Source organism: Aethalodelphis obliquidens, unplaced genomic scaffold (assembly GCF_003676395.1).
Source record: "Aethalodelphis obliquidens isolate GAN/ISIS:26980383/991018 unplaced genomic scaffold, ASM367639v1 scaffold25, whole genome shotgun sequence".
NCBI classification, from domain to species: Eukaryota; Metazoa; Chordata; class Mammalia; order Artiodactyla; family Delphinidae; genus Aethalodelphis; species Aethalodelphis obliquidens.
Genome location: NW_020837969.1, coordinates 28377015 through 28403943, shown reverse-complemented (window position 1 = coordinate 28403943; position 26929 = coordinate 28377015). Strand labels below are relative to the sequence as shown.

The following is a 26929-nucleotide window of genomic DNA, read 5'->3' as shown; positions in this document are numbered from 1 at the left end:
TCCTCCACGCATATGTTGAAGAGGAGGGTTTGCGTGGTGGCTAGAGACCACATCTCCAAACTCACCGGGAAATCTTACTGATGATGGGATCTGAATACCTTCAACTGTTTTTCCTGAACAAACTTCTGGGATTTTCATAACGCAGGAGACTTGGGGGAAACGAGATTCTACTTTATTCTCAGAAACGTGCAAGATGCTTTATCTGCTTTAGGTACCTTTCCTTCCTTCCTTCTTTCCATTCTCGTTTCCTTCCTCGCTATCCTCCCTCTACAAATCTTTAAAGCGTATCGACTCCAGACTAGGACTATGAACAGTCCCTGCCCTGGTGACATACCATATGTTGCAAATACAAAATGTTTTCAGAGAGTGATGAGTACTGTGAAAAAACCCAACTTTTAGGGGCTAGTGAGTGACCTGGGGAGGTGACCTTAGATAGAGTTTGAAGAGGCTTCTCTGACATTGGAATGTCATCCTGAGTGATGAGCAAAAGCCATCCAGACAGAGGGAATGGGATAAGGAACTTAAGGCAGGAAAGAGCCAGTATAAACAGACCGAAGGAGGAAGTTCAGGCTCCCTACTGGCCTGCAAGACCCTACATGACTTTCCTGCAATTGTCATGAGTCACCATTACAGGGTCTAAAGGAGGAAACTGCCATTATCCAATAAATATTTGTAAAAGATCCCTCGGGCTGCTGCGAGCTGGGAGGTAAGAATGACACCACCGTGCCCTCAAACCTGTGAATTAAGTCGTGTTAGATCACCTTTGAAGATGACGAAACTGCCTCAGGGTCTACATGCTTTGCCCAAGGCTACATGGTTTGTAAAGGATGGATGGGTTTTCACACCCAAATTGGCACCAAGTTCAAAGCCCATGCCCATTCCCTTTATATATATTAAAATACATAAGGTTTGGTTGACAATTTCAATAAAATATTGAGATCAGTTTCCCTCAAAGGGGAAAATTCTCCTTTGAGCTGCACTTTCTGATTTCAGTTCCCTCTAATAACGGGCTTGGAATATCCTGACTTCCAGAGTCAAATGTTCTTATTGGATAGCGACAGGTTCACATCAGCTGATGTAAGTGCATAAATATCTGCTCTGACACTGGCTGGAGGACAGCGACAGAATTTCCGCCTTAACTCCATCTTTTCTGGTAGAGCAACGGTTAATTTGAATATGTGTCAGATCATAGCCTGGGTACATTTTACTAATGTCAATATTTTTGCTACCTAGTAGTACACAGTATTATACCTGAAATTCTTCCAGGCTGGCAGGGTGCTATATTATTAAGCAAAAGATTGCTTAATTGTAGATTACTACTGTACATTTAAATTTCAAGAGCATATTAAGTTGTCAGACTTAATTACTGTTATATGTTTAGATTATGCCACAGATTATTTAGTTCAGTACCTAGGTTTGCCAACCTGTCCTTGTGACGTGACAGGGCAGTAATTAGAGCATCAGTGAGAAACCTAAAGTTTTCCGTGGGGATGTCCAGGAGGCCTGGTCCTTTGGAGAGTCCTCCTTCTTGCTGTCCCCCCACCTCCAACATCCCTGGGTGAACCACTGTATGGAACAGCCTTGGTGGTCCTAGATGGATTCTACGTGTAACCTTGTCATGACCGTGAAGATGTGGGAGAGCCTGCTGAGTCCACACAAGGCTCAGCAGATATGTCAGAGTGACAGCTCTCAATTTTGGTCCTATTGACATATGGCACCTGTGCACTGTAGGATATTAGCAGCATCTCTGACTTCTACCCACTAGATGCCAATAGCATCCCGCCAAGTTGTGACAACCAAGGCTGTCTCCGGACATTGTCAGACAACCTCTGGGGTCAAAACCGCCCCTGGCTGAGAACCACTGTCTCTGAAGAAGGGACAGAAAATTGCTCAGCGTGGAAGATGTTTTCTCCCTCCTGGCAGAATTTCACAATCCTTTATACTGATAATTCTTGGAGGGGGGCATTCCCATTGCCACCTGCTTGGTATGCTGCAAGAGGAGTATTAGTATGAGATAGGAAGAATGGTTAAGAGAACCAAACAGGCTTCCCTGAGGGTTGGGAATTTCCACATGCAAACTCCAGGTAGATTCCTGTGATGCCAGAGTAATGGGTGAGGTTTCTGAGTGACAGTCCTTGGCTATTCCTATGTGCTCAGAATGTAACTTTACTGCTGCTTCCTGTGTTAGGTAGCACAGGAGAGCCTGTCTGGACCTCTATTTCCTGTCACACAAATGGGTACGATGACATCCACACAAGGAAAGGTGCCAGGTCTACACAATATGTTCTTCCCTAAACTTTCCCTTTTGCCGTTGGGGAGAGCACCTACTCACACTGCATGATGACTCAAATACTGTGACATTCTTTCATTTTCTCTTCCTTCTTCCCAACCCTTTTCCCCTCTCTCCTGTATTTCCTCCTACCAGTCCTGTCAGTTTAGTAGAGTATGTGACACATACAAAATCAGTGTATTCTTGTTGAATGAATAAATGAATAAGTGAAAGGATGGGAATCACCAGATATAAAAGAAACCAGAATTAAAATCATAGGTTTAGGGCTTCCCTGGTGGTGCAGTGGTTGAGAGTCCACCTGCCAATGCAGGGGACACGGGTTCGTGCCCCCGTCCGGGAAGATTCCATATGCCGCATAGCGGCTTGGCCCGTGAGCCATGGCCGCTGAGCCTGTGCGTCCGGAGCCTGTGCTCTGCAATGGGAGAGGCCACAACAGTGAGAGGCCCGTGGACCGCAAAAAAAAAAAATCATAGGTTTATATCTTTTTAGCCTATATAGGATGTGAGATTTTAAAAAATGATAATAGGAAGGACAAGTCACCCAATGATTAGCTAGGTGGCTTACGGTGTTGTCAGCTTACCCTCTGCTTTTACCCAGCGGGCATTTTTCATTTCTACATTGATGATACTGCCTACACAGTGAATACTTTTCAGTTGCAAGCATGATGCAAACACACACACACACACACACACACACACACTCAACCCACACACAAATCTTGTGTAAATCTGAGTGACCCTAATTGCTAAGGACTGACATGCAGAACACAGAGGCGTTTTTATACATCTTCAGATTAGCTCAGCAGAATATGGCTCACACTTCCTCAGTCGGGATTTTCAATGCCCTTTGATATTCAGGAAGTGCTTTGCTATTATTATTATTTATTTATTTGCAAAACCCCCTGAAATCCTGGGTGCTGAGCGGTGTTTGGTTGTTTAGTGAGGGTCTGTGAAGTAGCTGGCTCACCCACCAAAGTTCACCCACCGAAGACTGGACTAGAATTTTTGTAGTCTAGTCCACAAATAGTGTGGTAGAATGTGTGCTTCAACCTCTCAATCACAAAACTAAGAATAGTAACTTGAACACCTATAGGACCCAATGAGAGCCGATTAACAATAATAACACCTGTTGTTAATGATAATAAAATACCAATGGCTATGCTCACTGATATCTGATTCATAACAATAACAGCACTTACAACTCCATGATCTTCTTTAAGATGGGAGAAAAACAGTGTTATGTGCATTCCATTTAGAAGATGGACATCATTTTTCATTTGACTAGGATTCCCAAGGACTCAACTGTCCACTAATTCTAGTACAGAATTCTCAGAGCTGGATGGGATTTTATAGGTCATTTGGCCCAACCTCTCCTCCTCTCCATCATTAAAGTTTTTCAGAGAGGAGTTAATTCTTCCTGATCCCATTCTCTCTAGCCTCTTCCCGTCAGGGTATTGTTCTTACGTGGCTCTGAGGGTGTCTGGGCTGAGCAGCTAATCCGAAGTGATCTGATGTTGAGTGTGGCCATGATAGGCTCCGTGTCCACCAAGGTCGGGCTGCTGCATGACTTAGATGGGGAGGATAAGACAGCACACATGGAACACTCCTCTATGTTGACTGCATGGAGGTCCCCAGAATAGAGCGCAGATCCCTATTGAGAGAAAACCGGGTACATGGTGGTGGCTTTTTGTGGATGATGCAAGTTTTTGAGCCAAAGCCTCCGCTGACTTGGTTTTAAGACTTAGTTACCTGATATCTGACACGTTTATCCTTATCGTTCATGAATATCTGAGCGTGACTAAATTTTGCAGATCCCTTCTGAGAGCAAGTCTGGATGGGACGAAGTGGAGTGGAGAGAGCGGAGCCTAAACCCACTGAGGTGACTCAAGTGGAAGAAAAGAATCAGAGTAAGGGTAGCAGTGGTGAGGGAAAAACAGCACAGAAGGTCCAGATCTAAAAGCCAGTTCTGGGGCCTCCCTGGTGGCGCAGTGGTTGAGAGTCCGCCTGCCGATGCAGGGGACACGGGTTCGTGCCCCAGTCTGGGAAGATCCCACATGCCGCGGAGCGGCTGGGCCCGTGAGCCATGGCCGCTGAGCCTGCGCATCCGGAGCCTGTGCTCCGCAAGGGGAGAGGCCACAACAGTGAGAGGCCCGCGTACCGCAAAAAAAAGAAAGAAAGAAATAAAAGCCAATTCTGCGTCCTCGCAGTTTTGCTTGCAGGTGACTGCGTTTGTACCCTGGATTAATTAGCAAAGTGGCAGCTGCTTCTTTTCTTTGGTGGAGAAACAGGGATAGAGCTGGTCCCACCATCGGGTGGCTGAGATGCTAACACTGGCGATTTCTAACACTAGCTGGATCTGGAGGCTCCTGGTCATTTCCTTTCCTCCTTTGCTATGGACTAAAGTAAGCGGTGGTGCGGGGACATTTATGGTGACATTTAAAAAAAAACAAATACAATTTGTTTCCTGAGACCACCGTTTTTGAAGAATATTCCTCATCTGTTGCTAGCATTACTTCTTGAAAAATCAAAAGTTTTCGTGCTTTCACACTGCATATATATATTAATCCACAGAAATGGTGGCATATAATGAGATACAGCCCTGTGAAGGTTCAGAGCAAATACAATTACAACCACAATGCCACATATGCATAATGGATCCATTCCTCAGAATTCCTCCTTTTCATACATCTGTCAAGGACCACGTGTTCCATAAAAGGCGAGTCTCCAGAAAAGATGAGAAAGTCAGAGCACAAAGGCTGGCTGGCATCAGCTTAGGCTTAGCCATTAGGTCAGAATCGGATTTAGAAATGCAAAGAAACTCTATTACATAAAGACCATAAACATGGTTAGGGACATAAAACATGAAATATGTCTGGATTTAAATCCTAGTCCTGCTACTTACCTGCCGTGTAAACTTGGACGGGTTGCTTACTCTCTCTGCGCCTAAAGTTCAGCATCTTTAAAATTTATACCATGGGGTTATTTGGAGGGTTAAATGAGTTAATACGTGCAAAATGCTTAGAACAGTTTCTGGTACCAGGTATAACTGCGAGCTACTACTGAGTTATTATTATTATCATCATTATTAATCCTAGTACTGTTAGTATTATTATCATTATAAATATTCACTATCCCTTACTGTGACACTTACAGGCAGAATGTATATCTGGGGAAAATTCCGGAGAAATCGCCATTCTCTCTGCAGGTAATCCAGAGACCCAACGAACACAATGTCCTTCAGCTCCTGACGGGTATAGCTGCTAGCTCTCAATGGCATTACAAAATTCCGAAGCCCCATCAGTGTTGAGTGGGCATCTCCAAAGACACACGCTACAATGTGGTTCCGAAACTCATGTTTTGACTTCTCAGTTCGATTCTAAGTATAAGCAGGCCAGAGTCTGGTCATTTTTAGAAACAAGATGACAGTCCTTTAAAGAGGGCTCCTTCCCCACATCCCAACTCTTCTTGGTATTTACATTCACACTAGCACTTTCATAAGGAAGATCGGATTTTGCAAATTACTCATAAAAAGCATGGAACTTATCCACTATGGGACAATTAAACTATGTATCTTTTCCGGGAGTTCCTTCTTAGTTTGCTTTTTCCAGTTCTCTGTTAGCCTGGAGTGCCTCAGTGCAAACTCAGATTGGCATCATTGAAATCATGAAATCATTGAACCAAATGGGGAAAACAGCTCTCATTTTCATTATATGTTTTTAGCCTCGTATGTGCTACAGGACGCCTCACTGAAAAACGAAAACATTCCAAATCCCATTGCTAAACTTGTCTTCTAGCGAGCCCTGAAAAACCCCCAGCCGTACAACATGCTGCAGTTTTCAGCGGATTTTCATACATATGAAAATATACATATTAGCGTGAACCATATGAAACTGCCTTTTTTCTGGGTCAAAAATGGTTGAATATTGGCAATTTCATATGGCCTCACCTACTATACTGCCCAGATTCAATAGATTCCAGAGTTCAGGAAATTTATCATGAAAAGTGCACAAAATAAATGTGAAGGTTACAAAAGTTCCATTTGATCCCAAACATTTCAATATGTCTCATACTCTTATCAGCATGGCCAATTTTTAACATCTCCCCTATACTTTTAAGTTGAAGACAAAATAATATATGTGACGGATATTTAGATTAGGTTTCCCCACATTCATAGAGACTTTTAAAAACAATAAGTGTAACTTTAGAGAAAGGGATGATAGTCCTGTAGGAAACTTATTTTAAGTCTCTGTGATTGATTTCAGGGAATGAGTCAATGTCTTACTCTCACGGTGCTGGGATAGGTAGAATAAGCACTGATTTTGTATTCTGGTAGTCATTAGCGTATGACCATAAACAAACTAGTTAACCTCACTGACCCCTAATTTCTTTGTTTAAATGGTTTAAAAATAAATAAAAGTTAATTCTGTTGTGGAAATTAAATAATATATTGAAAGTTCAGCGCTCAGCTCCTTAACTGTTGTTCAGTAACTATTTAATCAAATCTGAATCTCACTGAATTCCTAGATTTTCAGAGGAGGACCCTTGGAAGCTGGTAGAGAACTTGTTAAATATATTTACAAGCACTTCCTGTTTGAGTGTGTTCTACCTTCCCGAGCACACGAAGATTCAGGATATTTCAAAGGGATGTATCATTCATCCTTATGCCAGTTTTTTGCTGGGTTAAAGGACAAGCTTCTATGAAACAGGGGCTGTTGAAATCTAACAGGATAAATAAGTCACATCTGACATCTCAACAATTAGAGTTTGTCCAATTAGCATAGACTGGGAAATTCCAAAGGGAATGGCCCTGTGGGAAACGAAGCTACTTGTCTGGAGAGCCTTTCCAGAGAGTGATATGAATCTTAACCAAATCTATTGAATAATTGTCTCTGGCTAATTCGATTAGTTTTAACTTGAATAATGAAGCCTCCAACAGTATTTAATGTAACAGGCCTGAAGTCCAGAAATTGCTCTTTTTAGTAGACCTAAACAATTAGGAACGAGATACATGGCAGAGTGCAATTAATGGGCACAGCTAGAGAGGCAACTTCTCCAAGGAACTGCAGCACAAAACTGTCTCCCAATTGAGAAAGATGGTGGCTTTTGGGGGGAAGGGGAGGATGCACTATTTGCTCCAAGTAACAAATCGACAACTTCCATTTGACTTTTCTGCAAACCAAACCAAGTTCAAAGTTGGTCCAAATTCTGTAATCTGGACATTTCTCCTCTACATTCACAGTTTCAAAACTCTTAGGATTTCTTAAACTAGAAGCCCTTCTAAATTTATCAGAAGACTCAGCTGGTGTTCTGAACTATATTCCACATAGAGTTGCTCTATCACAGCAACCTGTCTGCGGGCTCAGTAAATAGGGTATAAGAAAATGTCTGCTATTGCCATCTCTTGGTCTCTTGGATGCTTCCATCTGCAACCCCCTCCCAAACTTTCTAAAGATTTCCCTCCCACTAGAAACATGTTTGCCTTCCTGCTCAACGGATGTTTCATTCAGAATAAGACATACTTGCTAAAATGGGGAGTTTCAGCAGCCCTAACAGTTTTCCAGTTGATATGACAGTTCTGACAATTTTGTACTTCTGATCAAATGATTGATCATGCTTTTGACAAAAATTGGAACATATTCTGTCAGGACATTGGCACTGAGCTACAAAATTGTGTGTGTGTGTGTGTGTGTGTGTGTGTGTGTGTGTGTGTATGTGTGTGTGTTTAACAGAAAAAAGTGAACTAAACTACTTTTGGAAAGCAAGAAAAATACAAAATTATCCATTAGTCACAGTTGAACAAATTATATAGGGTTCTTACAACATGCAGACATCTTTTATTAGTTTATTTTTAATTAAAAAACTCATCTTTTATTACTTAAATTTACCAGCTACTGCTTGCAAGGTAAACCACTGAGATTATCCTTGAGTTTCCAACTCTGGAAAATGAGAATAGATGGGGATCCATAAGGCGGGTATCAGAGCCTGGGATAATATGCAAGGCTTTTTGCATCTTGGCTGCTGGCATTTCAGTGAGGTGAATTAGTTTGTCTCCTTAAGAGGACAGAGACAAGGACAGGATTCTAGCATCTGTAAGGATTCCCTCATGCTGTGTGGGGTGGGAGGACTGAGCATTTTGGAGATACACCCTTTGCTAATGTGTTTAAGTATAACCACCTTCAAGAAAAAATACTATAGAAAATCCAAACTTTAAAAACTAATTAAGGGAATTTTTATTTAATTAAAAAAAGAAAGACCACAGAGTTCTTGTAAATAGTCTGTTCCCCTGGTGCATTTAAATCAATTAGATTTACTAGCAAAACAGCAAAGTTTCAGGAGAACATTATTCTGAATAACTGACTCAGCTAAACTATTAAAGGAGGCGGAAAGTAGTTGAAGAACCTGATCTAATTATTTAAAATCCCGGCATCATATTACCCACATGGCCTTTGTCAAATGCCACATCTGTTATTCTGCGTACATTCACGTGGCTCATGAGGTATGTTTTTCCTTCAAACTTCACCGTTTACAAAGAGAAAGGGCAGGTGCTTATGACTAGTGGAAGGACATCATCTACCCTAAAAGGAGCTTTATTTTACCTGAGATTTGGTACAAGATCACCTACCAGAATCATTTTGTCCAAAGGGGTGGCTTTGCACCAGTGAAACATGCCACTGCTATCGAGGTGGTCAGACTCTCGCTCCATTTCGTATAGAAAAGCCCTAGATACAGAGAATGTAGAAAGTTAGCCTGGGAACACTTGGGGCTCTGGTGTAACAAGGCATGATATCAAACTCACTGGAGCCTCAAACCCGAAGTGAAGAATAACATAAGGAAGATGACCTCGGGTCTATGAGACCCCCAAATAGAGATGCATGTCTGAAGGACACCAAGGGCTGAATGTCTTCACAGCTGAAGACATACTAAGCACTTTGGGCAAAAGCCATCAAGAATTGTGTGTGTGTGCGTACGTGTGTGTGTACGTGTGTGTGTGTATGTTTAACAGACACACCAGTCTCTCTTTCTAACTTAGATTAACTGCCTTGAGGGTGGTCACTTCTGCTCTTAATTTTGCTACCGTGCTGATGCTACTGCTGCTTGGGAGAAATCATGAGAGGTGTTTTGCGCACCTGAATACAGAACTTAAAAGGCCGTGAGATCGAATCATGAGTGGTATACCTCTCTCCGTAACCTGTTTTCCTCTTGTCTCCTTTCCATATCTTTCCTTATGGGTCTCTTTTGAAACATCCTTACTTATTAAATGCAGCTTGCATCCTTTACAGCTTCCATCACCAGCCTTCATTTGACTAAAATTTGCTCAAACCTTGGTCTAAGTCTCGGCAAAGCCGTCCATGTAATCACCCTACATTGCCATCAGGCACAATGCTTGTCATGTCATGTATTCAACCACCAAAAGGGTTTGAGGAGCTTTTGAAAAACCCCACTCCCATCCCAAGGAATATGTATGTGCTTGTGAGAGAAGAAAGGAAACCCTTCAAGAATCACAGAGCGGTTTGGGTTAGAAAGGACCTGTTCAAGTCGAGAGAATCCAGGCATAGACTGCAGAAAGAACCTCAAATCTCAAGGGCTTAACCCAACACAGGTTATTTCTCACCCACACTATGTATTTTACTGAGGTGAACAGGTATCTCTGCTCTACACAGCCATTCAGAGTCTTAGGGGGACAGAGGCTCTACCATCTTAAAGGTACACCCCCTGGAACATGCATCCCCCTTGGTCATTAAGGCAAGAGAAGAGAGAGAGATGAGCCCAGGCATTTAACTGCCTTGGCCCAAATCGACAAGTCATTGCACCTCACATTTCATTGGCCAGAACGAGTCACATGGCTCACACTTCATTGGCCAGAACGAGTCACATGGCTCACATTTCATTGGCCAGAATAAGTCACACATGGCTCACATTTCATTGGCCAGAACCAGTCACATGGCTCACATTTCATTGGCCAGAATGAGTCACATGGCTCCTGCTCACTTTACAGGGCTGAGGAACATGGGAAACATCTGAAATATCTGCTGAGCATTTCTGTCTCTTTCAGAGACTTTAAAGAACACCCCTTAGTTTACGGATAAAAGTCAAAGAGCTAACAGACTGTAAAGCTGACACTTGAATATAATGCTGAGGTTGAGATTACTGGTGCTCACAATGTCCAATTTTCCTTTCCTGCCTCAGCAGATGGGTGGGTTAGGTGGGGCCACATGATTCATTCTGGCCAGTGACACGTGAGAAGTGATGGCTGATGTAGGGAGAAGCCCTCACGTGATTCTTCAGGCTCCCTCCTAACCTGCTGCAGAAATGGCCAGCCTGAGTACATGAGTGACTGTGTGGAGCCGAGTCCCTGCCTCCTTGGCCTGCGCTGGGCATGTAACGTGAACACGAAGGACACCGTTGTTGCGCTAAGCCACTGAGGTTTCACGGTTGCTCCCACAGCATTAGTCTGCCCTATCCTAATACAAATACCTTTTCCAAAATGCACGTTCCATAGTATTAGCAGCTGGAGAAGTCCCGAGGAAATGATTTCTGTAAGCAAATAAATTTTTAGAGAAGTATCCCCTCTTTGAAATTCACCCCACAGCTTAGCATATCAAAGGTTCTGAAAAGTCTTGCAAGAGAGATATCCTTTAAAATTTGTATAATCCAGTGTTTTTTGCACACTTCTTTGATCACAAAAACTTTTACTATTTACTTAGGTACTTACTACTTAAAAACATCTGTTACTACGCCTTGAAATGCCTTTTCTGATGTACCGTACTATGTCACACTATAGGTTCAGTCCCGGTAACCAGTAGCTTATGACAGCATTCTCCTGTGAGATTTTACTATACATCCTGGGACTAATACGACCTATTGTTCTTTGTGCTGAAGGGTTAGGGGTTTTCCCTGTGAATTAATACAGCTTGTTATCCAACACCTGGTTCAAAGACTCAGATCCAACGTATTTTGCTCTCTTTAACCAGGTTAGTTTCTAAACTACTATCTGAAGTCATGCTTTTTCAGACAAAGGAACTTAAACTTAGATCAACATCAGACCTAAACTAATGGGATAGAGAGAGGACCCAGACAGAGAAGCTGGGGTGGGGGACTTGAGGCACTGGAGAAGGGTTTAGAAAAGTAGAGAGGCTAACTGCTAATGAGATCAGTCAAGGACTAGGAGCCATCCCTTATTTTCCTCTCCATTTGAGACCTACCTACAAAGTTAGTGGATTCTAGTCATCTACGTAGGCAGAAGATGTTGTAAAGTTAAACCTCAAGGTCAGCTTGACCAAGATGAGGTATCTTGCTAATTCAAATTAACAGCTTTCGGTGGTTTAAATATCCATAAGTCACGAGTCCCAACTCAGCATCCTAAAAGCCACACAGGCTCTCTTAATGGTGATGGCTAGACAGGACCACGGTGTTGGCTTTATGCCAAGCTTGTTAAAGGGAGCACACCAAGACCCTAGTCTGGTTTTGATTTTTATCAGGATTTGGAGAATTGGCTGTGTTACTCATTCATAGCAGCTTGTTTCTCTCCATGCGTAGTTTCCTAGACACCGTCCCTCAGGTGTTGATATAATATACCCGAGCTACCTTCAGGAGGTGGCTTCCTGCTCTCTGCCCACAGCACCCCTGTCTACAATAACTTCCCCTACTTTTCTTCTGGTCACTTTCTTCAGCTCTTTTGCCACTTCTTCTAATGCTTCCTTTCCCCGCGCCCACCCCCCATAATGAATAGAGAGTCCTTGGTCTGGAGATGAAAGGCCCTTTTGGCAGATAGAAGATGATCTTCTCCCAAGCACATTTAACTTGACCCAGAGTAGCAAATAAATCACTGTACACTTTTCTATCATAATAAAAAGCATGATCTATGTAGCCAAGATGTCACAGAAAACATCTTTCTTCATTCTGATGTTATGGAAAACAGATATGCCTTAGAGGAAACACCTGCTGGAGACCTGCATTAAAGAAAAGGCTGGAGGAGACCCACTTCATCATAAAGGCATCCATCCAGTGTCCTTGCTAAAGCAAAACCTGATGCGATTCAGCTCACCATCCCTTAACTAAAGCTCCCTTCTGCCATATGCCTTGCAAATGACATGATTCTTTCAGAAATATACTCCCCTAGAGGGACTAATAAATCATCTATGAGAATGTGCAGTACTAGCAGTCTTAGAACTTGGAAACAAGGATTGTATCATAAAGGCTGACTCTATTGGAGGGAAAGGTAGCCACAGGGCACCATCCAGGTCATTCAGGGCAAAGAAGAAGAGCCACATCTTGACCACAGGGAGAAGCCTCTTGGGTGAGGGGGTCTTTCTGTGTAAGACAGGCTGGGAGAAATAAGGTGGGAGTTATCAGAGAGTGCCCTCAGCAGGACATGCTTGGGGTGATGGTGGGGTTGGTTCACTAGGCACAAGATAGGCTTCTTACTGTCCGAGCAAAGTGTGGTACCTTCCCTGGGAGAACCGAGGTGGTAACGGACCCTGAAATGTCCTCAGTCAGGTCTTGCCTTCCACCTTTGGAAGCCGAGAGGCTGAGTGTGCTGGGTGAGGACCTGTGGATGTGCAGAGCCATATGTGATGGAAGCCGCCAGCTTTCTTTGCTGACAACTGCCTTCTTCAGGCTGCTTTGATATTCATGAAGCAAATGTCTTGTGAGCACAAGCTTGGACATAGCTCAGCTAAGGAAGGCAGGCTCCTTTCCTCTCTGCTTTCTGGAACCATTCTGAAGAGAACTTCTATTCCTCCTGTGCCCACAGCAACTTATCTTGCATGAATCCTATCAGTTAAAGGAAAATATAAATGAAGCACCACGTGCCTTTTGTTTCCAATGGCGGCACCTGATGAGACAGAGATGCAGCCATGCAGGGAAACCTCCATTAAGAAGGTGGGGGGCAGGTATCAGTGCCAGGTCAGGAAGCGTGATCTCCTAGAGTGTAAGTCTGCTTCCTTATTTCCTCCAACAAACAGACTTGACTCAGATTATTCTTGAAAATGATCCGTCAATGGATGAGATCCTCCCTTTCACAATATCTATTAGAAAGCTCTAAAAGCACCGACAGTTCCTTTTTTTTTGTCTTGCAGGTCTCGTTTTTGGATGTGTTAGGAAATCCTGGCGCGTGACCATTCCATCCGAAACCTCTTTAAAACTCCACAGGTGGCTTGTAAATTCTTAGGAGAGAGTCTTCTGGCCTGGATGCAGAACAATATATTTTTTGCTCGAGACTTGAGGTGAATAAAAACGATATGTTTCATCAAGTCTTAGCACAGAGAGAAGGACAAGTCCCTCGGCTGAGCGCTGGGGAGGAGAGGAGGGATGTGTGCCTGTTTCCAGGAGTTTCAGTGCCCTTCTTGGTTCAGTCTTTGGAAAAATCCCTTGCCGCTGCCTCTTGAAAGCAGCCATCAAGTTCCCACCAAAAATGGAGGAAAAATTCTCAGTCCCAGGATGCCTTTGGTGCTGCTGAGGATTCTGTATCTTGCAGGCTACAACTGCCTTCTCCTCAGGGACTTTGGCACAGGTAGTGACAAGGCTATGCAGTTCACACTTAACCTGGAAGTAGTCGTTTATTGTCAATTCTGACTACCACCTTTTGTGTTCTGGGAAAGAGGAAATCACCTAAAATTTAGGAATGTGAGGGCACGCTGTATAATCTCTGCTTCCCCCCACCTCTCTCTCAGACTTACACACATACACACACACCTCTATATACATAACACACATATACACACACCTCTATACACATACACACACGCTACAGTCAAACTTCAGAATATGAGTCTTTATGGTCATATTATGATTTCACTTCTCTGGGTTTCACCAGATGCCGCTTACTCATTACAAAGCATTATTTTTACTTTGGAGGGAAACGTAAGGCGTAAAAATGTGGATTATTTTTTGCAGCCCATTCGCCTAGGAACCTGGGCATGGGCAAGTGGAAAAGGGCTCCTGTGAGCACTGAGAAGCCTCAGGACCAAGCAACCAGTGAAGGAGCTCAGGAGGGTGACGGGCACAACTTACTTTCCCTGTTAAAAAGGGCTCTGTGGGGGCTTCCCTGGTGGCGCAGTGGTTGAGAGTCCGCCTGCCGATGCAGGGGACACGGGTTCGTGCCCCGGTCCGGGAAGATCCCACATGCCGTGGAGGGGCTGGGCCCGTGAGCCATGGCCGCTGAGCCTGCGCGTCCGGAGCCTGTGCTCCGCAACGGGAGAGGCCACAACGGTGAGAGGCCCGCGTACAGCACAAAAAAAAAGCCTCTGTGATCACGTCCTTTTTGACGAGAAGGGGAAAGGGAACACCAGGCTCTGCGTCTCCCACCCACAGCTTGACCAGATCTCCTTGCTGAGACTCCTTTACTGGGTAAAAGTGAGAAAGCCTGCCACAAAATCTCATGGGGCGTGACATACATTGACAGCAGGCTGGTTATCTCCAAAGCTCCAAGGCCTCTTGGTAGTCATGTGGGAAACCTTAGGGAAGGAGGGGAATAAGAAACCTGGGGGTGGGAGGGAAAAACTGGGAGGTTGGGATTGACATATACACACTACTATATATAACACAGATAACTAATAAGAACCTACTGTATAGCACAGGAACTCTACTCAGTACTCTGTAAATGGCCTATATAGGAACAGAATCTAAAAAAGAGTGGATATATGTATATGTATAATTGACTCACTTTGCTGTACAGCAGAAACTAATACAACATTGTAAATCAACTATACTCCAATAAAAATTAAAAAAAAAAAAAAAAAAGGAAACCCATTGTGGGGCAGCTAGGATAACCGACTCTGCTGGTTGGCTTAAGACTCTGGTGTTCCGGACAAGAGACTTCAGTACTAACACTGGTCACTCGACGGCCAGAATGGGGATACTTTTCCCTGATAATCTGAAAAGCTCCTAGAGAGAGAGGAAGAAGGGGGAAGGAAGAATAAAGCCTTGAAACGCTGTGCCCAGAACACCTTTCACACCTCCACGTTTATAGGTAATTCTGGCTGATGTTCAATGGAAGGAAAGACAGTTGGGTGGCTGGAGCCCTGGAGGTTTTACGACAAGAAGCTTCCAGCAAATTGTATCTTCCAGATTCCCTCTTGTTCCTGTCTCCTAATTCCCGGCATATACAACACCTTCCCTAAGTTATTGAGGAATTATTGACTTTAGTGGTAAAGAGTGTTGGTATGATTTTTTAAAAATCTGAAAATATTTTAAAAAAGAGAGGTGTTAAACTTCAGGACATCATTGTATTCAGTGTAATCTCATTTCAGGCTACACAGGAGAATGTAAACTGTGTTCTAGTGTAAACCAAATCAGCTGTGAGTAGGGTGCTCTGTTTGCCTTTAAATGCTGCTTTCCAGATGGAGTCTATCAAATCCATGGCCTCTGTTTTCCACGTTTACCATCTGAAATCTCCGCAAAGACATTTTTTCCACCCTCTTGCCTTAGAAGTTAGACCCGAGGTCAGAATGGCCCTGGCCCAGGTTAAGGCAAGAAGGGGAGGGTGTTTCCATTAGATAAACCCAGATCTGAGCTCACACGTGACATCTCTCTGCTAAGTTTTGCTTTATTTCTGATGGGTGTAAACTGACAGATTCTCTGCAGAGCGTATTCTGTGAAAGCATTCATGTAGGCATCTAAGAACTTAAAATTGTTACCAGACGGGAGATGGAGGAGAAAGATAAACAAGGACAATTTCCTCTTCCTCACCCATTCCCCAGATGGACCCTCATTTAAATCCCTTTATATTGATATTTTATGGACATTGCATTTGGGATTTCCTACAATGTGAGGACAAATGAGACAATACCTGGAGCAGCAGCGACTTTAATAAAGGCTGGAGTCTGTGCCCTGGACAGGGTAGCCCAGGGCACAGGGCAAGCCTCACCTCTCCTGGGAAAGAATTCCTCAGCCAATCTTTTCAGCATGAGGTTGTATTTTCAGGTGCCCTTTCCAACACTTTCTAAATATCGAACGACACAGTGAACACAGAAGTTGATCTGAATGAAAAATATTTTCCTCCCTTAGACAGTATGGGATATAATCTTCCCTGTTCAATGGACTAGGAGATGAACGATTAAGTCAGTTATTCCGATACTTTTGATCTTAAAAAACACATTACGTGAGACAAACGCAAATTTCAGGCAAAAGACTGTTACTTTTTGTGGGGAGATAACGCAAGTGGGAGATAGGAATTTGAAATATCTGAAAACTAGTTCATTTTTCATTGTATTGATATACTTTCTAAGGTTTTAAGGGATTGAGCCTGGGTCAGAGATTAGGGTGACAAAAATGCTTTCCTTATGCGGTGGGTTGAGAGGCTTGGCCTTGACAATTACTAATAAGAATACCCCCCACCAAAGACACTAGGAGGGGAAAACATAGCATCCATCAAAATGTTACAGGTGTGGGTGTGCATGAGTGCCTGGGTGTGCGTGTGTGTGTGAGAGAGAGAAAGAGAAAGAGAGGGAAGGATATCAAACCGAAAGGTACACAAACTGTGTAGAGGACATAATTCCAGGATACGTGGACACTACTGGATTTTTTTTTTCTTTCTGTTAAAAGGGTGTTATTTGTGAAGTCTTCTTATCCACATTCCTTAGTGTCTCTGAAATCCCTGGGGCTGAAGGTCAAAATGGAGACAAATTATTAGTATGCTGGTGATTACAGATTTTTGGAAACATTGGAAGGACCTAATAATGTGTCGAGGGCCACAGACTTTAAAAACTTCCCCACATCTGGAAGCCATCTCTGGAGGGAAGCCTATGGAATAAAGGCATTCTGGGCGCTACAGCAGTGTCCTTAGCACCCGTGACCTGTCAAGCAGCAACGGAGAGAATGGAGATGGACGCCACTTGGAATCAGTTGTGACACGGAGCCCTCCTCCCCTGCTATGTGCTACAAGATGGTTATTTTTTAAAAGTGGCCTGCCTTGATTAAAGGTGAAAAGTTAGAATTAGTGGTCTCTGGTGGGAGGGAAATGGTTGTGGTTAGTGTTCTTTAACAAGAAGAAGTGATTAAAGTTGGGCTGTTTTTAGGGGTGAAAGGTAAGAGTTGGGTTTTTTAGGTGGGAGACAGGAGTCACAGGGTGAGAGGGAAGGAAGGTCTCGAGCACTGTTACTGAGATGTCCCCTGTGTTTTAGGTCTTTGCATTAAAGATGAATGAGAACAACGGGAAAGGAGGAGGATGCTCATGCTGCCTTGTTCGCCTCTGAGATTAAGTTTCTGCAGCACATCAAGTACTTGACTTTTCGTATGTGTGACTACATAGGTGACATTCATTTCTGGATTTCTTGAAGCTGAGGTCTGTTGCATCAAGAAACCATCTGGAATGAGGTATCACCTCACACCAGTCAGAATGGGCATCATCAAAGAATCTACAAACAACAAATGCTGGAGAGGGTGTGGAGAAAAGGGAACCCTCCTGCACTGTTGGTGGGAATGTAAATTGATACAGCCACTATGGAGAACAGTATGGAGGTTCCTTAAAAAACTAAAAATAGAACTACCATATGACCCAGCAATCCCACTACTGGGCATATACCCTGAGAAAACCATAATTCAAAAAGAGTCATGTACCACAATGTTCATTGCAGCTCTATTTATAATAGCCAGGACACGGAAGCAACCTAAGTGTCCATCAACAGATGAATGGATAAAGAAGATGTGGCACATATATACAATGGAATATTACTCAGCCATAAAAAGAAACGAAATTGAGTCATTTGTAGTGAGGTGCATGGACCTAGAGACTGTCATACAGAGTGAAGTAAGTCAGAAAGAGAAAAACAAATACCGTATGCTAACACATGTATATGGAATCTAAAAAAAAAAAAAAAAAAAGTCATGAAAAACCTCGGGGCAGGACGGGAATAAAGACGTAGACCTACTAGAGAATGGACTTGAGGACATGGGGAGGGGGAAGGGTAAGCTGGGACAAAGTGAGAGAGTGGCATGGACATATATACACTACCAAATGTAAAATAGATAGCTAGTGGGAAGCAGCCGCATAGCACAGGGAGATCAGCTTGGTGCTTTGTGACCACCTAGAGGGGTGGAATAGGGAGGGTAGGAGGGAGGGAGATGCATGAGGGAAGAGATATGGGGATATATGTATATGTATAGCTGATTCACTTTGTTATACAGCAGAAACTAACACACCATTGTAAAGCAATTATACTCCAATAAAGATGTTACAAAAAAAAGAAAAGAAAAAAGAAGCCATCTGGATGCCCCACCACTTCCCCCTATTGCCTAAGGTCCAGAAAGATACTTTGGGGAGTCATGCATTGCCTTCCCAAAATTGTCTACTTAGGTGCAGCCATTTATAGGAGGGAGAGAGGGAGAAAGGGAGAGAGAGAGAGTGAGAAAGAGAGTTTCTACAACCTTTCTGGGAACCTTCCTATAATTTAAAAATCACCACCGAACATACACACACCTAAATGTCTCCTGTCCCATGGAACCATGGTGTATGCTGATAAGTGAGTTGCGGCTTGCATCTTTCTTGCTACGTCTCACAGCACAAACAAGATCACCCCATGGTCCACCACTAGTCACCCAGCAGGCAGAAGTGCATGCATGAAGAGGGCTTCATTGCCCTTGTAGACCAAATGGACGACTCAAAATAATGCATTGTCAAGGTTTTCAGCTAAGAAGCTCTGGCTTTTATAAACTAGAGTAAACTGGCATCTGTTTAGAATTATACAGATACTTAACACAAATATAAATAATATTTAACTTCCTGGTGGGTCATTTCTGGACTGTTTTGCAAGAATGCAAATTCTTTCTTATAATCTCTTTCTCTTCCCTATCAAAATATCCATGGAAAAAGATTCTAAGTTATGCATGAGCTCTCATCACTCTGTGAAAGTAAAAAAACTACATGTTTTGTGAAATCTTCTCTCAACCTCTTCAATTTTACCATCTGCCAGGAACCCATTCTCTTTTACTCAGGATTCTAGGGCAAAAGTCTAACAAAACCACAACAAATTTCAGATGTCTTGATTTTATTCAACTCTCTGATTCTTTTATCTTCTATATTATTTTTTTAGTTTCAATGGGAAACTAAGATTATATAATTAAGGAGTCTATTGCACTTCACGGCAGTCTTTATTCACCTCGACTTTTCCAAGCTGTTCAACACCCTTTTAATCTAAACTCAAAACTTTTAGTAAGAGTTTGGGATGAGAATTAATGCCTTTGCGAACTTAACCTCTGCCTTTTATTTCCAGACATCTGATGTGATACTGGTCAACCTAACTATCTAGAACAGGATCAAAAATTTTTTTCTGTGAAGGGCCAGGTAGTAAACATGTTAAGCTTGCGGGGCAAGACACAAAACCGATATTGTGTAGATATATAACAAGACCGAAAATAAATTTTCACAATTTCCTATTGATGATATTCAAAATATAGTAATAATCATAATAAATATATTTTCATATTACAGAGCTAATGAAAAGAAATAAATTTTCAAAGGTATTTTGCTAAATTAGCATTCAAAGTTAGTGTTCTTACCATCAAAATCAATTGCAAATGTTCACATGTTAATGTTACTGAGATTTAATTCAAAGATTTATCATCTTTGCAAAAAGTATGTTCACACAGATAGGTACCGCCAAATACTGACGGTGATCCATGAACATATGATTCTAGTTGAGTATAATGCATCGCTTAGAAGACATCATTAGACTCTTCTCTCGATATCTGCCTTTAGCATGTCATTATACAGTAGATTAACCACTTGCAATGGAAGGATAGGTGGAAACTCCTCAACTGAACAGCTGAATGAACTTAAAATACAGAAATTTCCCTTGCACTTGCATCAAAGTCCAAACAAACAAACAAACAAACACTACTGGAACTGAGATCAGAAAATACATCCATTGGAAATATGTATGGAAATAGTGATCACATCTTTTGTTTTAACTTCTGACATCATGGGAAATGTATAAAAGAGCATGACGTTTGTTGTGATTCAAAGAACAATAATTGTCATTTTAGTGACTTTATCATAAAATGAGTTTCATATATAAGCCGTTTTGTCTTTTAATTTTATGTTGATTTCATTAAGGAAAACAGTCAAACCTTCAGTGAATGCTAAGTTTTGAAGCCATTTAGTGTTCAATAAGTGATCAAGGGCAGATCTCATTCAGAAAAATTTCAGTCCTGACCCAGAGTTCAAAAAATGCCAATAAATCTTGACCACTGCTAAGGTCTTAGATGGCTTTGCCATAGGGCAAGTCAGGATATTCAGCTTCTATTTCTGAAAGAATTCACAGAAATAACAATGGTGGAGTCCATAAGAGCAAAGGAAATTCACTGCTGATGCTATTGGCCCAATAACTCAGGATAAATTAAAATATGTTCCACAAGATTCCAGCTGATGAAAAACACATACATTATATTCATACACGTGATGAATATATATAGTCGGTACACACCTTGCATTTCACAAGTTTTGTAAATTTGCCTATGAATTTCTGCTCCACATATATTTTTACCACTATCAGTTGTAATACATCTTAGTAGAGTCTACTTCATATTGTAATGAATTACTGTTGTCTCACCTTTTCTGAATATATTTTCATGTGGTAACTGTGCCATGCAGACAATTCACAGAGGCTAATTTTTCAGTTACTTCAAATTCAGCACTGGCTTCTTTAATAAACAACAATTAAACAGTATCAGTAACATTTATCAACTCATAATGAGCTAAGGGAAACCACTCAATATCATTTGCCTTATTTTTTAAATGACTACTGATACGGCTTCTAATGTCAACTACTCAAGCAACCATTTTTGCTGAAAGATTAATGGTGTGGTAGTGAACAACTTCATTTTCTCTGGACACATGTGTTGACTGCTGCAATCGAATACAATGTAACTGGCTCACCATCAGAAAAGGACTTCCCTTGCTTGGCTACCAAAAGAGCCGCTTATAAACAAACTTTGTTTGCAAATTCTGTTGTGATGAGATAGCCTTTTAAATTTTTCTAACTGTTGTAACAAGTGCTTTTGAATTAGGAATACTGTGATAAGTGCCTAATCTGATACTGTCAATGTATATTTCATTCATTGAGCACAGATATACGGTCACTGCAAATTCAACTGCTTCGCCATTGCAAGCCATTATATAAAAACAAGTGGTGGGCTGGGGATTTGGCCTGTAGCATGTAAGTTTCTAGCCCCTGGATCTAGAACACACCCTGACATCATGGTAAATTTTTGCATGCGCTAACTATAATTCTAACATGCTTGGTTTTTTGATTTGCAGATTAAAAGTGGCAAATTACAGTTGAAGAGAGGAGTTGCTGCAAAGAGATAGTTTTATACCAGCTTAAGTAATCATTGAAATTTTAATAGAAAGATAAAAAACAAAACTAGAAAAAGTAGCCATGGAGAAAAGCATTTGCAGATGGCAGTAAGGGCATCCAAAACTCCATTCTTTCATAAAAGCAATGAGAATACTGACAAAAATTCTCAAAATCAACTATTTCAGAACTCTGGAAATTAGCCAGATGCCTGAAGCAATCTGAGACCTGTTCAATTCAAGAAAAATGACAGAATCTTGATAAGAGGAGTAAGTTTTGTTGCATTTTAACTTGCCTATTCCCATACCCCTCTCCCCAGCTCTACAGTAGCCTTGAAGTCCAAAGGCCTCAAAATCACAGTAGCCATGAAAACCAGCAGGCTAGCATCTACTGGAGAGGGAAGAATGGATTTGAACTTCCCCCAAAGCCCTATTCACACAAAATGTCATTATTTAGCTTTATGGCAGCTCCCTGGAGACACCAATCACAGGACTTGTCTTTATTTGACCTGACTCCGAGCCTCCTCAGTGGGAATAGCAGGTTCCCCTGGGGAATTTTCCAAAAATGATGAGCAGCAATTGTTTAAAATTGCAGATACTTGAGGCAGAGATAACCGTGTGCCAAACAAGAGGCTAATCAAAATCCTTAAACATAAAAGCTGGAGAATGAGAAGTCCATGGGGGTGGGGGGTTTGAAAAGCTTTTACTTATTCATTCTAGGAATCTAAAAGAAAACCACATGCATGTGAAAGGCTGTGCACCTGATACCCAGGAAACACCTGAGACATCCTTAATCCCTCGCATCTGGGTGACTTTGAGACTCTGCGCAAGAAGGAAGTAAAGGCTAAGGCAGAGATGGAAACTGACGGAGTGTTGAAGGCATTCCCCAACGTGCACACAGAGCCCCTTGGCAGAGAGACCTACTGATTCAAGGATTTTAAGTACTGTTAAAATGGCAACACTATCCAAACTGATCTGAAGTTTCAAATCAATCTCTAAGTTAGCTGTATTTTTTTTTTGGCAGAACTTGACAAACTGATTCTAAAATTAATATGGAAATTGAAGGGACCTAGAAAAACCAAACAATCTAGACAAAGAACAAAGTTGGGGAATCACACTTCCTGATTTCATAACTTACTACAAATTGCATTAATCAAAACAGTGTGCTACTTGCATAAAGATAGATATATAGATCAGTGGAACAGAATGGAGGCCAGATATAAACTCTTACTTTAATGGTCAATTCGTTTTAACAAGGGTGCCAACATAATTCAGTGAGGAAAAGAATAGTATTTCCAACAGATACTGCTGGAACAACTGAATATCCACATGGAAAAGAAAGAAGTTGGACCTTTACCTTACACCTTCTATAAAAAATTAACTTAAATGGATCAAAGACTTAAATGTAAAAACCATAATTATTAAACTCTTAGAAGAAAACAGGTATAAATCTTCAAAACCATGGATTAGGCAATGGTTTCTTAGATATAACACCAAAGAACACAGGCAGTAAAATAAAAAATAGACAATTTTGATGCCATCAAAATTAAAAACCTTTGTGGTTCAAAGGACTCCACAAAGAATGTAAAAAGACAGCTCATGGAATGTGAGAAAATATTTGCAAATAATACATCTGATAAAGAACTTGGTCAGGAAAAACAAATAACTCTTAGAATTCAACAAAAAAGACAACCCAATTAAAAAATGGGTAAAAGGCTTGATAGTCATACAAATAACCAATAAGCACATAAAAAAATTCTCATCATTAGACATCAGGGAAATTCAAATAAAAACCACAATGAGGTATTATCACACCCACTAGGATGGCTATAATAAAAAAGACAGACAATAAGAAGTGTCAGAGAGGATGTAACGACAGTAGAGCCCTTACACCTTGCTGGTGTAATTGCAAAATGGGGCATCAGCCTTGCAAAATAATTCAGCAGCTCCTCAAAATGCTTTGAATAGTTATCACATAACCTAACAATTCTACTCCTGGGTATATATCGAAGTGAACCGAAAACATGCATCTGTACTAAAACCTGCACATGAATGTCCATTGCAGCATTACTCATAATGGCCGAGGAAAGAAACAACCCAAATGTTTATCAACTAATGAAAGGGTAAACAAAATGTTGTGTGCTGATATAATGGCATACTATTCAGTCCTAAAAAGGAATGAAGACTAGACATGCTACAACATGGATAAACCTAGAAACATTACACTAAATAAAAGATGTCAGACACAAAAGGTCATATACTACATAATTCAATTTTTATGACATGTTCAGAACAGGAAAATCCATAAAGACAGAAAGTAGATTAGTGATTTTGGAGGATGTGGGAAGGGGTGAATGGTACCAAGTTTTTTCTGGGAGTGATGAACCTGTTCTGAACTTAGACGTGCCAGCTGCACAATTCTGGGACTATACTAAAAACCACTGTACTGAGTTGTATAGTAGGTGAATTATATCTCAGTAAGTTTTCATTATAAAAACAACAATGAAGTAGTCACAGAAGAGACAAGGCGAGGTATTCAATTGTCTTCCCGGAGGGTCAAATTCTCCTCCAATTCAATTAACTGTAACTGTACTGTGTATTATGACACATGTAATTACTGACATCTGAATAATCTAGAAGAAGTTGAACTACAGTCAATACATCCTTCCATAAAGAATCAGGAAAAGGGCCTACTAAGTTCCTAGGATTATTTCCATCTAAAATTATGTATACAACAATGATGCTTAGATAAGTTCTAGGCAAAGCTATCCAGAATGATTTGTTCCAAGATTTTTGACTCGCTGAAGTTGAAAACATCTTGCAACTATTGTGAGTATCTCATATGACACTGAAATTTATAGACTATAAGAAGCTACCGACATTTCCTCTCTAAGGCTTACAGAGAACTTCCACATGTTTGATTGAGTTCCATGAGAACAGAGATCATAGGTATGATCTAGCATCTAGCACAGTGTTTGGCACAATGCATTTACTGAGGACATCCACTGAATTCCCAATAAATATTTGTTGACTTACTGACTGGAGAATGAGTAGCTGATGAAAGCCATTGATTGTATCTCTACACTTGGCCAGTTGTGTTGCCATATGTTACTGGTTTAAGATAGTTATAATAAGTCCAGGCCATCTTTCCTACTATCAGGAAATTCAAAATCAAAAACAAAATTAAGCTTCCTTATAGCTTACACCTTCCATGATTTTAGGGAGATTCACCATCTATTTGTAGGTACATGGTAATTACAGCAAGATGTGTCCCTGTTACCCACAAACTGGGAAATAACAGGTGAATTTTAAAGTAATTAAAGCCACATGACGAATACCATAGGATACACATGAGAACGAACCTAGGGATTATCTAAAGCTCCCAGATTCCTTGGGAAAAAAAGGATAGCAGGTTGAATGTAATTGTAATTTAAGTAATGAGCTTAATAAATACTAGTTTCAAAGAAATGTTCTCTAAATAAACTCCCTTTCATCTAGGAAATGAAAAGTGTAAACTGTAAGCCAACATCACCTATCTGACCTCTTCCCACAGGAAAAGTTTCTCTTGTTGTTGGGCTCAAACTCATGTGGCAACAGGCTGGGAAGGTGGCTCTGATCCTGACATGCAAATGCAACAGGCTGTGATTGGTCTAAGAGTCCTTCAACCAAGTCGTTCTGCTCTAATTTCATGTTCTTCAGGCAAGTTCAGATGAGAGTCTGTTTTACCATAGGTGCCATGTATCGAATGAGCACACGTGCAAGGCATTATGCTTGGTGCTTCACATTTGTTATTGCTAATCCTCAGGGCAACTCTGCAATGACCTCATTTTCAGATGAGGAGAAGCTAGGTAACTTGATTAAGATCCTGTTGCTGCTCTGTGAATAAGGAGGGATGCACTGGCCACGCCAACATGAGCATTTAGGTTCTTATGTGGTTTTATCGTAAAGTAACATACGACTGCTTGGTTGGTACACATCTTTGCCTGGAGGGCAAATCAGAGGCTATCAAGCTGAAAAGCAGACTCTAACGTGTAGCAAATCACCAATATGAATACCATTCCACGAAAGGGCTTGAAAGCAAGCAAACATTGCCAACTTCTCCAACTTAAGTACTGATATGAACGTTTAGAAAGGCAGAAGTATTGGGAATTCCTTGAAAAAATGCATTTCTGTGGTATAATGAATTCACTGGAGAACAAATGGGATGTAACGCTATGTTTCAAAATAGATACAAATTTGATCTCATTTATAAGCAACCATTTAGCCTGAGTTTTGACGGGTAGGTAATGGCTTCTGTTTTTACCATCATTATAGTTTGGCCTTTTCCAGAAGGTCATTAGTTTGAATCATACAGTATAGAGCTTTTTCAGACGGACTTCTTAGACAAAATTTAAGATTCATTCATGTCTTTTGCACATTGGTAGCTCATCTTTTAAAGACTGCCGAATAAAATTCCATTCTGTGGACATAGCACAGTTTGTTATCAATTCACCTATTAAAGAACATCTGGGTTGCCTGCAGCTTTTTTGGTGATTCTGAATAAGCTGCTGTAACGTTCACATGCAGATTTTTGGGTGGACACAAATTTTCAAAGAAGTTGGGTTAACACCTCGGAGCCCAATTACTGAATTTTATGGTAAGACTATGTTTAGTTTTATAAGAAACCTCCTGTCTTCCAAAGTGACTGTGCCATTTTGCATTCCCACCATCAATGAATGAGAGTTCCTGTTGCTAGGCATCCTTGGGAGCAATTTATATTGTCAATGTTGTTGAATTTTTTCTAAATGAATAGGTAGGTAGCGGTACCTCACCGTTGTTTTAATTTGCAATTCTGTAATGACAAATGACTTGACCATCTTTTCATGTTTATTTTCCACCTGAACATCTTCTTTGGTGAGGTGTCCTTTTAGTTACTTTGCCCATGTTTTAATTGAATTGTATTCTTATTAAGTTTTAAGAGTTCTTTATTGTATTTATTCTTATTGAGTTTTAAGAGTTCTTTGTTTATTTAGTCCTTTATCAGATATGTGTTTTGCAAACATTGGCTTACCTTTTCATTTTCTTAAGAGTCTTTCGAAGAGCAGATGCTCTTGATTTTAATCAGTTCCAAATTATTGATATTACAATATATTTTCTGTACTCATCCACAAACCCAAGTTCATGTAGATGGTCTCCTATGTCTTCTATTGATAAAAGTTTTGTACTTTTGCATTTTTACATTTACATATATAATCCATTTTGAGCCAATTTTTGTTAAAGGTGTAATATCTACATCCATGTTGCTTTTTTTTGTTTGCTTGTTTTCTTTTTGGCTTTGTGTGTGTGTGTGTGTGTGTGTGTGTGTGTGTG

General features: G+C 41.1%; 1 protein-coding gene across 1 annotated transcript in view; it reads right to left on the bottom strand.

Annotated features, from left to right (window-relative positions):
- KCNU1 (potassium calcium-activated channel subfamily U member 1) overlaps positions 1–26929 on the bottom strand; it is a 154998-nt gene that overhangs the window by 18607 nt on the left and 109462 nt on the right. Inside the window, exons 22-24 of the mRNA XM_027123016.1 lie at positions 8912–9008; positions 5441–5665; positions 3754–3940 (exon numbers count right to left, since the gene is read on the bottom strand). Coding sequence (XP_026978817.1) covers positions 3754–3940; positions 5441–5665; positions 8912–9008 — 509 coding nt within the window. The remainder of the gene's footprint in view (positions 1–3753; positions 3941–5440; positions 5666–8911; positions 9009–26929) is intronic.